We start from the raw sequence: 15,628 nt of genomic DNA, 5'->3' as shown, positions 1-15,628 counted from the left end.
GAATTGAGTGACCTTGAGTCATTGGGTCTAATTGGATTAGTGATTTGGGTCTCTTGTTGGTCAATTTGATACCCATTGACACTAGACTACTATTAAGTCAATTAGTAGCTAGGTTGGGACTTATGGGTTGATATTGATCAAGTCTATTTGAGTTACTTCAAGCATAGAAGTAGACTTGATGGGTTTGGTCCCTCATAATTGTCAATATATGGTTTGTAGACAAGGATAGTAATCTCAATTTTCATGCCTTAGCTAAGAGTTCTTTTCATTCCCTTTATTAGTTAATTGTCATTTACTTTCTTGTTATTTACTTTTCTTGTCAATTACCAAATCAAACCCCCTTGTTCCTTCATAGCCAATAATTGAGTACTTCATTATAATTCCTTGTGAGACGACCCAAGGTTTAAATACTTCGGTTTATTTTATTAGGGTTTGTACACTACAAAAAAAAGAGTTTAAAATGTCATTTATATTACGGCGGTTTCAAATAACCGCCATAATATTCGAGTATTATGGCATTTTATGATGCTGCCATAATTAATTTATTTAAAATGGTGGTTTTTGGTAATTTTGGGGGTTAAAACCGCCATTATTGGAGGACATTGTTTTAAAAAAAGGCCCAAATGAAAGAAAATCCAAAAAGTTTGGAAACCCAAATATCTTAAATGGAATGTGTTCTCCCAGCAAGGAAAACCCTAACACGCATTTCTCGGCGTTCTCGATTTGCTCCAGCGACTGTTCCGATTACGATCTGTTCCAGCGACTGCTCCGGCAACGATTTTCTCGGCGTTCTCCTCCGACGAGATTGTGTGCTGTGAACTGAAACGCTCTCTCCAGCGACGATCTCCTCTGGCGGCGCGTTCTCCTCCTTCAGCGAGCTTCTATGATTTGGCTTTGATATGAAGATTTTTCGCCGCTCATCTCATCGCCGTCATTCATCTCTGCGCCATCGCAAGCAACATCGTTGTCACTACCTTCTACGATCTGGTTTTCAATCTGGCTCATCTCCTCGCTGTGGCAAGCAACGCCGTTATCGCTGCCTTCAGCAAGCTTCTACAGTTTGGTTTTGCCATCTCTATCACTTCTAATAGGTAACTCTTCGTTCTTTTAGATCTACTTCATGCTTTAATAGGAAGACATAAAGAATGCTGGTTCTGGTTCTGTTTTTATTATTGTGTATTTTAACTTTCATTGACCTATTGTGATGTCATTGTTGTTAGCTTGTTACTGCTGCATTTTCTGTTATGATGTTATTTTTTTGCTTCTGATTTTATTTAGTTTGAGCCCTAATCTGTTCTTTGAACTGATTAATCAGTATCATTTGTCTAAAATTAGTGCAAAACATGGCGTGTGTGTGTATTTTCTGATGTAAATGTTTGAATGATTGTTAAATGCAATAATGATGAGACATGAAGCACTACTAATCTCCTTGTTACCAAAGTGCCACCACCTATTTGCTGTGATAATTAAAGTGCTTGTCTCCTTGTTACTAATTGGAACTGAATTTTTATTTTCTAAGAGATCTGGTTAATCAGAAGTCTCTTTATGTTGTACATATTCCATCTCCTAATCAAATTACTGACTACCTCAATTTAAAGAAGGGGTTATTAAGGGAGAAGAGTAGAATTTGTTAAAACGGTATAAATAGAACTACACAGTATTTAAGATGATAACTAGTCAGTGTTGAGTAGTTAGTTGATTGAGCTTGCTAAGTTAGTTACAGTGGTGTTTCTTGATTAATCTTGATCTTTAATTAGTCACTAGCATTGCATATATAGAGAGTCCAAAGTCCTAACTAAACTCAGTAGCCAAGTTGAATTATACAGATTTAGCACCAGTTGATATGAAATATGCTGTTTCTATATAGTCTAACCGGAGAAGTTGAAAACTAGTGAAGCTTAAATTGTAAAATAAGATGGAATATGGGGAGTGTTTCTGAACTCACTCTATTTGCATGTTCTTTTGAACTATTATGAAGATGTATTTCTGAATTATATTATAGGTTGGACGAAAAATATATAAATTTGACAAATATGTGTTTCTTTTGAAAATAATATTGATTTGATTAAGAAAGAGAAGGGAAAAAAAGATGTATGTCTATTTTAATATAGATAGCTTTATCAGTTTTAGTAAATGATTTCTTCATGTGCAGGTGTCATATGGCTCAGAGCTTAGCTATCGTAGTCCAACATTTGACATGGATTTGTCTGATTTCATGGAAGATGGCAAGCTAATGTCTTATGAGAGAGCAAGGAAATATTTTGCTCAAGATCCATCCCGAAAGTGGGTAGTAGATATACATCATTTTATATGCATCTTAGGCATTTAGAATATTCTATTATTATACTAATTGAATGATTAACTTCCCAGGTGGGTAGCATATGTTGCTGGGGCAATTTTGGTCTTGATGACTGAGATGGGTGTGCATTTTAACGACAGTATTACCATGCTGGTAACTCATCTTTCTCTATTAAGTTATTGAATACTTGGTTTAAACAAAACAAATATGGGATAAGTTATAATGCTACTTTCTATTATTAGTGTTAACTGTTAAGGTTTATCTGCTTCTCTAACAAATTAAGGAAATAAAATATATTGAGAAACAAAGTACTTAGAGATGTAATTCGGTATATACTGTAAAGGTTTGAAAACTTCCATTTTCTTGTTATGCATAGATTTCATCAGCAGTCCCTGAAGGGAAAGGTGTATCATCTTCTGCATCTGTGGAAGTCGCTAGTATATCTGCGATTGCAGCTGCTCATGGTAATAAGCTCTTTTCTGATGTTCAGTTTACAGGGACTAAACTTCAAGCTCTCCTTTTTTCTTTTATTAGTAAAGACTAACGTGATTTGGCTTTTTCTCTTTTTCTTTTATTTTCAAGTTATTTCTTATCTTCCAATAATTTGTTGCCCAAAAATAAAATGATAAACAGAATTCTGAGCGCACAAAATCTTCAAGGAAAACTCCCTCCAGAACTTGTCAAGCTGCCATACCTTCAAGAGATGTATGTAATAAATGTCTTCTTTGAAGTAGGAGACCATACTTAAAAGGATATATATTTCAATTTCAATAATTAACAATCTTTCATGCATGCATTTACTCAAACTAGTAAGCACTGACCATCCTTTGTATAGTAGCATAGCACTCAGATATTAGCTAATCCTTCTTCTCCTTGGTTGTTGTATATGCCTCACATTGTTAATAATGATATCCATCATGTGAAATACTTGATTTCCGAACTCCAAAGCATTTGTTAAAGGAAATTTCGGATTATGATTTATTCATTACTTTTTAATACATCAGGTTTATGGAGCCTTTGACATCAAAAATTCTAATGATGGTTATTGAAGGGAATCATGAGATTGAACCACAAGTCAATGGCATCACATTCAAGTCATATTTGACAAGATTCGCAGTCCCTGCTGAAGAAAGTGGATCCAAAAGCAACTTGTATTATTCTTTTGATGCTGGGGGCATACACTTCATTATGCTGGGAGCATATGCTGATTATAATAGTACTGGTAATTGATAGGGTTAATTTTTTTACCTTTTTCCAAACCATTCAACAAAAATAATTTATGTGTAGATACAACTTGTTATGTGTACTTGGATCTTCAATCTAGGTGCACAGTTTGCATGGCTGAAGCAAGATCTGCAAAGTCTCGACCGGAGTGTAACCCCTTGGCTTGTTGCTTCCTGGCATCCACCTTGGTATAATAGCTATGCTTCACACTATCAGGAATTTGAGTGTATGAGATTGGAAATGGAAGCACTTCTCTATCAATATGGTGTTGACATTGTTTTCAATGGTCATGTAAGTTAAAATTACTCTATTTTGTTATCAATTGTAGAACATCAACTTATTAATAATTTGATGCGATTGTTTAAATATCCAAGATTTTTCTCCTTTTTTTATATATTTATTTTTATTCTATTTTTTTGGTATCACTCATGTTTTAAGTAGTTGAATCTTTCAACTAATCATATAATGATCATATAAATCTGAATGGAATTCAAAATAATTAGTCATGGTTCTGATTAGGGAATTGGTTGCAGCACCACATTGTCACTTTGAGGGTCTGAATGAGTTCACTATCTGCATTTTAGGAAATTAAGATATGTAATATCAGTTTTGATGCTTATTACATGTTCTCCACTGAAAAATGTTGAAGGTGCAATATCTTTGGAAGTGATTTTTTACTTTTTATTTTTCCTCTTCAATTGAATTTTGTCCTTTTAGAAAGAATTATCTGGATTGGTGTTTTCTTAAATAAACTTGGATGTAGTTTTCTCCTATAATTTCAATAAGAGTTACATTTTTTCCATCACACAGGTTCATGCTTATGAGAGGATGAATAGAGTTTACAATTACACATCGGATAAATATGGACCTGTTTACATAATTGTTGGAGATGGTGGAAATATTGAGAAAGTAGATGTTGATCATGATGATGACCCAGGAAAGTGTCCTTCACCTGGAGACAATATACCAGAAATCGGACTAGTTTGCCACTTGAATTTTTCCTCTAGTCCTGCCAAAGGGAACTTTTGTTGGAGCAAACAACCTGAATGGAGCACATTTAGAGAAAGCAGTTTTGGACATGGGATTCTTGAAGTAAATTCTTTGATTTTAGATATTGTGCAATTTTCATTCTCGTTTTTCAAAATCTGATATTGATTAGTGTCACTTTAGGAGTTCCAATGATTTTTTAATAATAGTATATATCTTATAAAGATAGTATATAATAAATATTACTAGAAAATGTTAGGAAAAATGTTCGTTGTATATATCTTAATCTAAAATTGCGTAAGTCCCTAGAGTTCAATAATTTCTATGAATCTATGATTTTATGTATTAAAATAATCTTCCATAGATATTAATATTCATTTATATATATAGTTTTCATCCGCGTATTTTGACCAATTCAAAGTGAAAAATGGAGCGAAACAGGCACGGAGAAAAATAAGTGTGGAGGATAAGCAGCCGAGCTCATTCCCTTCGCTTTCTGGGCCCCAAGCAGTGCAATTACTTCTTCTCCGGGAAAAGAAGTTCACGATCCGTAGGCCTTCTACCTCCACGCGGCATTGCTCCATCAGGCTTTCGCCCATTGCGGAATCTTACCTCTTTAACAATTTCACTGGAGAACTGCCTGAAACATTTTCAAATCTAATCACATTAAAGGAATTGTAAGCTTTCCTATATGAGTTTTTGAGGTAAGTATTTCTAATTGCATAACTAAGTAACAAGTCAACTTGGTTATTCTATTAAATTTTTTTGGGGCTGAATCCTCTATAATTTTAGGCTCTACCTTTTGTTGCTTCACTTGTTTTTTTTATGAAGTTCTGATATTGAGATATGAGTTTCTTCCATTTTGCAACAGCTTAAAGCATGTGTCTGGCTTCATTGAGAGAGCAAGGAGCTGAAAGGAAACATTTCATTGGGATGAATCAATTTAGGTAAAAGAAATATTTGTCGTATATTTTTTTTATTCATGCACAGTCTCACCTAATTTCATTGGGATATAATATATAAACAAATACTGATGAATCAATTTAGGTTCTGACTTTTTTAGTTATTATTTTTAATATTGAATTGTCATTACTAATTTTTTGTTGTATTTTCTCTTGGTAGATTAGATTTTACAAGGATTTACGTAATGAAAACTTGGTTTCAGTGAACGTTGTCTTGTGTATATATAAGAAATTGTTATCGTTGTATGTATATAGTTAAAAATCATGTTATGTTTGATACTTTGTGTATGAGTTATTAGTTTTTATTTCCAATACTAAAGAATCATATATTATGTTTAATACTTTGATTATGAGTTATATAATATTTTGTTTATGGATTATGATTTTTGGTTATTGTGAAATTTTAATTAAAAAATTATTTGTTTAATGCGATAAAAATGACGGTAAAAATTGCTTTTTTAAACGATAAAATTGTCACTTTTATCCGAAAAAAAAGGTGGTTTGTAATTGCCATTTTAAATAGTATGAAACGCCATTTTAATCCGGTAAAAATGTCTCGTTAGGGTAAAAACAGCAGTTCAAAAATGCCGTTTTAACCAACTAAAAATGCCGTTTTAATCAGGTAAAAACGGCGGTTTCAAATGCCATTTTAACCAACAAAAAATGTCACTCTGTCAAGGTAAAAATGGCGGTTCATAAACGCTGTTTTAACCAACTAAAAACGCCGTTTTTTCCCTGAAAATAATGGCGGTTTAAACCGCCATTTTAACCCACCATTAAACCGCCGTTTTAACCTGGAAATAAAGGCGGTTTGAACTGCCGTTTTAACCCAGCAGAAAACCGCCGTTTTAACCACAGGAAATTGTGGTGATTTTCAAAAAATCGCCATAATAACCAGAATGGCACCCAGAATTATGTCGCTTTCTAAAACCGCCGTTCCTGGTAATAATGGCGGTTCAAACCCCCGTAAATACCCAAAAAAACCGCTGTTTTAACCAAAAATTTTTTGTAGTGGTACTTGTGACAAACAATATTAAACTTTGATGGAGAGTTATTAGTTGGTTTGGAACTATGCTTACAACGAAGTTCTCTTTTTCTATTGAGAAATTCTAGATCGACAATAATTCTCCCATCAAGTTTTTGGCGCCGTTGCTGGGGAATTGCAATGGTGTTATAGTATTAGCTATTGTGAATACGTTCGTATTGTGAATATTTTTCTTTTGGTTATTTCTTGATTTTACTAGTAGTTAGGAGTTTAATTTTTCCTTGCTTTTTGTTATTCTTGTTTTGATTTTCTCTTTTCCATATGAATTCTCATCCTTGTGGTTTTGGATATGGTTATGACTATGTTGTAGGTAATGGAGACTTTAATGATGGATCACATTATGGGAGGGAAGAATTCTCGAGAAGGGAGCCACACCCATATGAGCAATCATCATGGCAACCTCCTAAACCAAGCTACCATGATTGTAACCCCTCCTATAATGCATATCATTCCCATGGATATGATGGTTCTTATCATGATTATGCCACTCAACCACCATCATTCCATGCACCATACTCTCAACATAGTCCTCAACCACCATACTCTCAGTCCACATCCTATTTCCACCAATTACCTCCACACAATCCAAATTCATATCCTCCTTATGCACACCTTTGTGACTATTATGAACGAGCACCCGTTGAACCACCACTATTCCAACACCATTACCCCCACAATCCTATTGAACCACCACCTCCCATACATGAGAACTTCCAACCACATGAAGAACTCTCCTTCCTACCACAACCCTCCATGGAAGAATACTCATATCCATCAATCCAAGAGCAACATGATCCTAATTATGTCAACCAAGCGGAACAAAGGCCATGGGATCGTCTCAAGGAATTAACGGATCGGCTTCAAGTAATCATACTTCAAAGGGAGTAAGAGAAAGCCCAAAAGATGCACGAAGCTAATGAGGCTAACCTTGCCAAAACTAAAGCTAACTTGGACTCATGGGATTCATGCCACAACCAAAGCATTTCCACGGATGAATGTGGAAAATCAATCGAAAAGCGGAGCATGAAGGAGATTCTAGAATCTCAACTTGAGAACAAAGAGACAGAGTATTTTTTGCAACAAGTGGAGGAAGTAGAAACTCTTGAAGATGAAGAAATAGTTGAAGATTTAGGGGAGGTTGAGCAAGAGGCAAGTTCCATCATTGAAGACAACTCTACACCAAGTGACATTGGTGACCTTGTTGAAACTTCTTCTATTGGATGTGAAATTGATGTTGAAGTGGACTTCACACAACCTCCAAAATTTGATGTGATTGCTGATGAAGAAGACTTGGAGGAGGTTAATGGAGAAAAGCTACAAAGTATTGAAGTGGACTTCACACAACCTCTAAAATTTGGTTTGATTGATGATGAGGAAGAGTTGGAAGAAGTTGACAAATAAGTAAAAGTTGAAGAAAGTTGTCAAGAGATAGAAGACATCAAGGAGGAGTCAAAAGGAGTGAAGCTCACATTGTGAAAATCATTGGATACCCTCCTTGCTAAGTCACCATCCAAGTTACAAATTGAGTGGGTAATCATCTCATCCTTTAATTTCCTTGGCCCATATCAATATGCTTTGTTAGAAATGGATGGTTAACTTAGAGCTATTTGTGGGCTAGAAAGTAGAAAAGAGTTGGATGTTGGTTGGCAACAAGAATCAAGGTGCATAGTGAATGAAAACTCAAACTTTGGGATTCATATGTGGAGTGAAGCTCAATTCAATGGAGTTAAGATGAGGATTAGGAGTCATCAGGAGAATTCAAGAAGTTTGTCACCCAATTGGAAGCATGTAGATCAAAAGGAAGGGGTGTTGACAAACAAAGCATAGGACCACGGAATACACATCAACAGTCATCAATCTTGGGGCCTTACTACTTACTTGAAAGTTCTTAGAAGAGTGGGGCACATAATTTGGGATCCCGAAGGCTGTTGAAAATGCAAAAATTGGTGGGAATTCAAGGAAGAGTTCAAGCATAAGCCACCATAGGAAGGACCCCATCAATTGTCCAACTTAAGGACTTTAAATAAAAGTGGTAGGTGGGAGACACCCGACCATGGTAAACTCTTTCCATTCTCTTGTATATATAATCAATGAGTGAATTGAGTTGCCATTGTTAGGTAGTTTTCTTCTTTTCATACTTTTGCATATCTTGCTTTGATTGCTAGGTTGCTTGTTATGTTCATGCTTTCATTAGAATGGTTGTTGTTGAATTGTATTTTGCTTGAAGTGCAAGTTTTGATTGTTTTATCTTTGAAAATTTTTTAAAAACTAAAAGATTTTTGTTAAATTTGAATTTTGATTGCTTTAGAGTGTTTATAGGTTAGGAGAGTGCCCTGTTTCTATTTTTATGTTAAAAAAAGGGGGCACTCCACGTGTGCGCGTATCTAACCCGTACATGTCACTGGTCTTTTTCGCACACCCACGTGTGACGTGGACGATGCGCACGCATCGTAGGCTGATGCTGTAACTCTTGGAACAAAAATCAGAGAGTTGCGCTGGAGTTGTGCTGGAGTTGTGCAGGGAGCGCGATTTAGCCCCACGCGTACGCGCGGCTGACACGTACACATCCCCTCTCTTTTCTGCTAGCCATGCGTAGGCATGGACGATGCTCACGCGTCATATGCCTTTCTCTGCTTCCCACGTGTACGCGTGCATGAAGCGCGCGTGTCGCCTTCGCCCCCTGTTTCTGCCCTATTTCTTCTCCTTTCTTCTTCTTTCTTTCTTCTTCTTCTCTCTTGCCTTCTTCCATTTCTTTTCTTCCTTTTCTTCTCTTCTCTTCTCTTCTCACCTTTCTCATCATTTCTTTCTTACTTCTCTTTATTTCTTCTTCTTCCTCTTTTTAAGTTTTCGCTTCTTATTTTTCTTATCTTTCATTTTCTTTTGTTTATTGCATTTGCATACTTTCATTCATTGCATTTTAATTTTGTTTTTATAGCTTGTTCTTATTTTCTTTTCTAAGTTTCTTATTTTAACATTAGTGTTGAATTCTCATACTCAGTTGTTGAGAATTTCTTGCATTATTTTGGTGCTTCGTGACTTGTTTAAGACTAATTATAATATTCATTCTACACACAAGATTAGTGCTTTAGTCCTTTCTAACTCATTATTCTTTGTTTTTGTGAATTATTATCATTGAGTTAGGATGGGACCAAATGCTCTCATGCTTATCACTAATCTTGTTTGTGTCAATTCCTATTTGAACTTGTTGCTTCCGAGTATTCTCTTCATACCATTTACTTATGCTTTGATTTTACTCTTGCATCAAGTGTTAGTTGATATGCCCTTTGCTTATATTGCTCTCTCACTTACATGTTGTAGCTACCATGTAGTTGAGAACCCTACTCTTATTGGGCATTAGCCCCCGCCTATGTTCTATTTGCTTTGATATCTTTGTTGTGGGCTTAATTTTCTTTCTTTTTTTCTTCTTTTAGGCTGGCCACCGAGAGGGAAAGGAAAAGCTTCTAAATGGGGTAACAAGCAAGTCCCTCCGCACAATCTTTTGAAGGAGTTCATCAGTTGTAGCAACCCATCCACCTTGCTCTTCTTTGCATGCATCGAGGACGGTGCAATCTTTAAGTGTGGGGAGGTCGAGGACCAACCTCCGTGGGTAACTACTTCCTTTTCCAACACCAATTCTTAATCGTCTTTGTTAGTTAGTCATTGCATTTCATGATAGGTTGCATGATAGTTAGAGTTTGTATATATTCCACCATTTTTTTTCTTGTTAGGACTACTTGGTTAGACTGATAATTTTTTTCCAAGAAAACTGTTTTAGGGCACCCTACCAATTTGAATAAAAATTTTTTTTATTAAACTTGCTTGAAGGAATTAATTTTGGAACATGGTTTTTGAGCTAAGAACACACAAACATGTGAGTTTTAAGCTTAATTATGTGGTTACATCATATAGCCACTTATTCCCATTCTTGTGTGCATTATTCTCTTTCTATGATTGTAATCTTTGATTTGTTTGATTCTTTATATCCATTATTTTGTGTTTGAATGAATTTATATGACTGAGGCCGTTATTTCACTAGCTCACTTACCCAAATAGCCTTACCCTTTTATCTACCATTGTTAGTCAATTTTGAGCCTATTTAATCCCTTTTGTTCTTAATTTTAGCACATCACTACCCCTAAGTGAAAAATAATAAATGTCCCTTAATTTAGATCTTTGATTAGATTAGGCTAGTGAGGGTGAGTATCATTTGGATATGGGAAACTTGGGATCATTGGTTGAGGTAAAAGTATATTTTATATTTTTGTTGAAAATCATGCGATTGGGTACATATTCATGCACTAAATATTTAAACCATATGCATTGATACTCTTGTATATATTTTATCTTGAAAAAAAAATAGAAAAAAGAAAAAGAGGAGAAAAATAAAAAGAAAAAAATGGAAAATGAAAATAAACAAAAAAAAGAAGCAATAAAAGGGGAGAAAATGCCCCAAAGTAGAATAATAATAACAATGCATATGAATGTGAAATGAAAAAAATTGGTGCACGAATTCCCATGCTTCGTACAGCTGAACCAGCAAGTGCACTGGGTCGTCCAAGTAATACCTGAGCGAGTCAGGGTCGATCCCACAAGGATTGTGATTTGAAGCAAGCTATAGTTATCTTGCAGGTCTTAGTCAGGCGAATCAAGAAATTATTGGATTTGTGAGATCTAATCTAGGTTCACATGAAAGGAATAAAAGTGTATAAAATACTTTGTAAATTAAATTATAATAAGAGATAGGAAGATGGTTAAGGCTTGGAGTTGGTTTGTCCTTCTGAATTAACTCTGGTCTTACTGTCTCCTTCAATTGTGAATTCTTCAATAGCAGGCTGTATGTGATCAATGCCTTTCTTGAGAAGTCGTCAATACTCCTTCAGATCTGAACACCAGGGTTAGTGCGCATCCAGTCTGATTGAGGGTGAAGTTCCTGAAATCCATTCTCCTTAATGATCCTACTCAAAATGCCACAGACAAAGTCAGATCTTCTGGATCAGAGAATGTTGTGCCTTTGGGTTCTAGCCTCTACCACAGAGACCCTAATCTCCCCATAAATTGGCTGAACTGGTGTCTCGAGAAGTCCCCAACGAAGTCGTGGATTAGCTGTCTAAGAGACATATAATCAAGCTAGCGGTTTATGCTTTCCAGTCACGTATTAACACGAATCCAAGTAGACAGGGGTGGTTGTCAAGAACGCTATCTTAGTATGATGAACGGAGCTGATTGTCATGGATCATCCCATTCATCATGTGGAAGAACAAATATACATCTTAGAATTAAATCAAACACGGATTGAAGAGAAACAGTAATACTTTTATTAATTCATAGAACTCAGCAGGACTCTTCCCCTCAACCTAGGAGGTTTAGAAACTCATACTGATAGGAAATACAATATGAAATTCAAAAATATGGTGTAAAGTTGGTTGATTATGTAAAATATCACTTATATACTAAACTACTGACTAAGGATTACATAAGAAGGGTAAAACAGTCTTTTTAGTGCTAAAATCCACTTCTGGGATCCACTTGGTGAGTGTTTGGGCTGAGCTTTGATGAGATTCACGTGCTAGGAGGCCTCTAGGGCGTTGAACGCTGGCTAGGGGGTCCTCTTTGGGCGTTTGGTCGCTGGTCTCTTCTCCTTGGGCACTGGGCGCCTGGAAGGGGGCAGAAGGCTGGCGTTGGACCCCAGTTTTGGGCCTTCTAATATGAAGTAAAGTATAGACTATTATAGATTGCTGGAAAGCTCTGAAAGTCAGCTTTCCATAGCCATTGAAAACGCTCCATTTGGATTTCTGTAGCTCCAGAAAATCTCTTCTGAGTGCAAGGAGGTCAGGTCCAGATAGCATCTGTAGTGCTTTCTCTGTCTCTGAATCAGACTTTTGCTCCAGCTCCTCAATTTCAGCCAGAAAATAGCTGAAATTGCATAAAAACACACAAACTCAAAGTAGAATCCAAAAATGTGATTTTTACACTAAAACCTATGAAAACTTAATGAAAAGTAAACAAAACATGCTAAAAACTATATGAAAATGATGCCAAAAAGTGTATAAAATATCCGCTCATCACAACACCAAACGCTTCGATCACAGCTTCAATCAAAGCTTCTAGAGACTCCCACTCGCTCGCCTTCCAGATCTCGTCAGCCAGTGCCACCGCGTCCGCGCTGAAACCTCGCTCTGAATGCTTCAAGCCACTGGGGCAAAAGCAAAACCAGCGGAAGAACCCGCCGTAGAAGATGACGCAGAAGCAGAAGATCTAAGCATTACCTCAACGAAGGAGACAATGACGGCAAGAGAGGCAAAGACACGAATGGCGGTGGCTGTGGCGATGACATTGAAATTCTAAAGTTTCAGAGATATCTCACTCTCCCTCGTCTTCTCTCTCGAAGCCCTGTTATGATATCTTTTTTTTTTGTATGGGTTGAGTAAATATTTGTTTGGGGTGGATTGAGAGTAGTGGGAGTTTTTGTTAATTATTTAGGAAGTTTTATAATTTATCACAAATAAAATATATTATTAAAGTTTTTAGTAACTCCCATTAAAAAATTATCACAAACAAATAAAAATTTTGTAGTGTTAAATATTTAAAATTTAAGTTTACTGTCGGATTTATCGGGAGAAAATCCGATGGAAAAAATTACCAGTGAAAATTTTTCAACGGTAATTAGCGGCGACGAAAATATCTACCGGTAAATAATTACTGGTGAGGTTTATTCCGTCAGACTTATTTCGACAGTAAATATATTATTGGCATATTTTTTAGTAAATCCACCAATAAATTTGACGATACTTAGCATTTTTCTTATAGTGTATATTACTTTGAAAGACTAATTTTATATTAATTTTTTAACATAAAAAATCTTGGTAATAATTACTTAAATGTTAATGAATTTTGATGATTTTAATAAATTGTAGAAAATTATTAATTATTCCATTTTAGATTCATAAATTTATAAAACTCATATTTTTTTAAAAATTTTAACTAAAATATAAAATTTGAATTTCTATTGTTGTTGTTATTGTTTAAATCTAAACGAGAGCTTTTTTACTACCGATTCCCTATATGTCCATAGGCCAAGTTGATAAGTATCGTATTGGAGGATAATGATCCATTTACGGATAACATATGGAATATATGTGTCTTAGGATGTTATCTTTTAATAAAGACAAATAGGAGCGAATAGTCTAGGTGAAAATTTTTAACTCCGCAACTTCAGCAAAATCAGTCTCCTTTAAGTATGCAATAAGAGATCAAACGACTTTTTTACTGGGTCTTTTTAAATAAATAAAAAAAAGACCCTTTAACTCTGTACAATTATAAAAATAAGTACAATTTATAACCAAACTCTATCCTAAATTTTTTTATTTTAAACTAAAATAAAAGATACCCAATCCATTTTAAAACCTAATATTTCTACTATCAATTCCACAATAAAAGATTTGTAAACAAAACCTAAAATCTAATTTATCTAATTTTAATTCTAAAATAAAAATAAAAGATTAGTCAGGAGAACCTAAAACCTAATTTTTTAATTTAAATTTAAATAAAGTATTAATTCTAAACTCTAAATTCAAATTTTATTATATATTCCTTATCTATATTCAAATAATACAACATATTTATGATTAAAAATATATTTATTAATCAAGTTAGGTTGACTTAGTGGTTAGCTCACTAATTGATCACTCAGATAAAGGCATTTAAAACGTCTTTTTTTAAAGATGTTTTATAGTAATTAAAATTTAATATATATAATTGATTAAATTGTGTTATTTTTGTCAAAATTAGACCAGACAAATTGATTTGACCAAAAATAGATGAACTAAATCTTAAACCGGTCTAAATTTTAATAGAAAATAACTATAATATTCTTATTATAGAAAATGACAAAATACTCTTATTATATATATTAATTTTGAGAATCCTAAATCATAACCCTTCTCTTCTCTCTAAGTCGTCATGGGGTTAATATATATATATAATATGAATAGTATTGTAGTCGTCTTTTATAAAAAATATTAATTTAGACCAATTTAAAATTTGGTTCAACGATTTTTTGGCCAAATCGATTTGTCCGATCTAATAATGACAGAAATAATATAGTTTAATCAATTACATAGGTTAAATTTTATTTATTAGAAAATATCTTTAAAAAAAACGTTTTAAGCGTCTTTATTTAAGTGACTCCTTTTGTATAAATAAGTATTGGGAATTCGAATTTAGTCTTGTACTTATAATAATTTATTGGCCAATAACAAACCTTTAAATGTAGTTCCAATTCACAATGAACTATCATCATTCAAGTGTTCTGGTTATATGTTTGTTCTTATTCAATTAATTAATGTCAATACTGTGCATTGTTAGTTCATTCTTACTCCTTTTCTTTTCTTTTCTTTCTCGTTTTACTTTTTTATCCTTTCGCTACTTTCACTTTCTACTCAAGTAAAATATTTACCAAACATAAAAGTAACAATACTGTTAAATAGCTTTTGAGACTTTCTTCCACTATTTCTCATGCAGCACATGCAAAATCGCTTTCTTCTTTGATTTCGCAGTCAAGAACAACGAATTTGTTACGTACTAGGCAAAAATGTAAATACTAACATTTATTTAAATAATTTAATTTTGATACACTGTCATATAATAAAATAATTTTATACGAGTATCTAATTATATAATACCACATCATAAAAAATAACTGCTATTTTTATTGAATGGTCATCCAAAAAAACGAATATAATTGTATCATTGTGTAAAATATTTTACACGTATCAAATATTCAAAATGAAACTCTATTCAAATTGATAAATAAGATTTTTATTTATTTTTGTAAGCTCAATTGAGATAGTCTTTCTTCTTCACCTAAAACCTTTAAGTTTGAGTTTCACTTCTTAACTTTGGAAAAATAAATTTATTTATTTATTTAAAAAAGCCCAAAATTTAGTTTGGAGTATATATTTAAGAAAGAAAATTTTAAGTTTGTCTTTTCTTTTTATTGTACAAGAGCTTAATAACAACAATAATGTTCTTGCCATAAAAAAATAAATTTGTGTTGGTGTTGGTGTAATAATCTTCCTTCTTAATAAACAAAGATATAAATGAAAAGAAACA

The 15,628-nt window shown here is 33.9% G+C and overlaps 1 protein-coding gene across 1 annotated transcript; it reads left to right on the top strand.

Annotated features, from left to right (window-relative positions):
- The first annotated feature begins 2,921 nt into the window (after positions 1-2,921).
- On the top strand, positions 2,922-4,672 carry LOC107648735 (purple acid phosphatase 23-like). Its single transcript, XM_021104484.2, has 4 exons — positions 2,922-3,004; positions 3,304-3,521; positions 3,624-3,814; positions 4,334-4,672. The coding sequence occupies exons 1-4, from the start codon at positions 2,922-2,924 to the stop codon at positions 4,670-4,672; spliced, it is 831 nt and encodes a 276-aa protein (XP_020960143.2).
- The last annotated feature ends 10,956 nt before the right edge of the window (positions 4,673-15,628 follow it).

Source organism: Arachis ipaensis, chromosome B6 (assembly GCF_059453495.1).
Source record: "Arachis ipaensis isolate K30076 ecotype BB chromosome B6, ASM5945349v1, whole genome shotgun sequence".
Taxonomy (NCBI): domain Eukaryota; kingdom Viridiplantae; phylum Streptophyta; class Magnoliopsida; order Fabales; family Fabaceae; genus Arachis; species Arachis ipaensis.
Note: the sequence above shows the minus strand (reverse complement) of the source record. Positions and strands in the feature narration are given on the sequence as shown.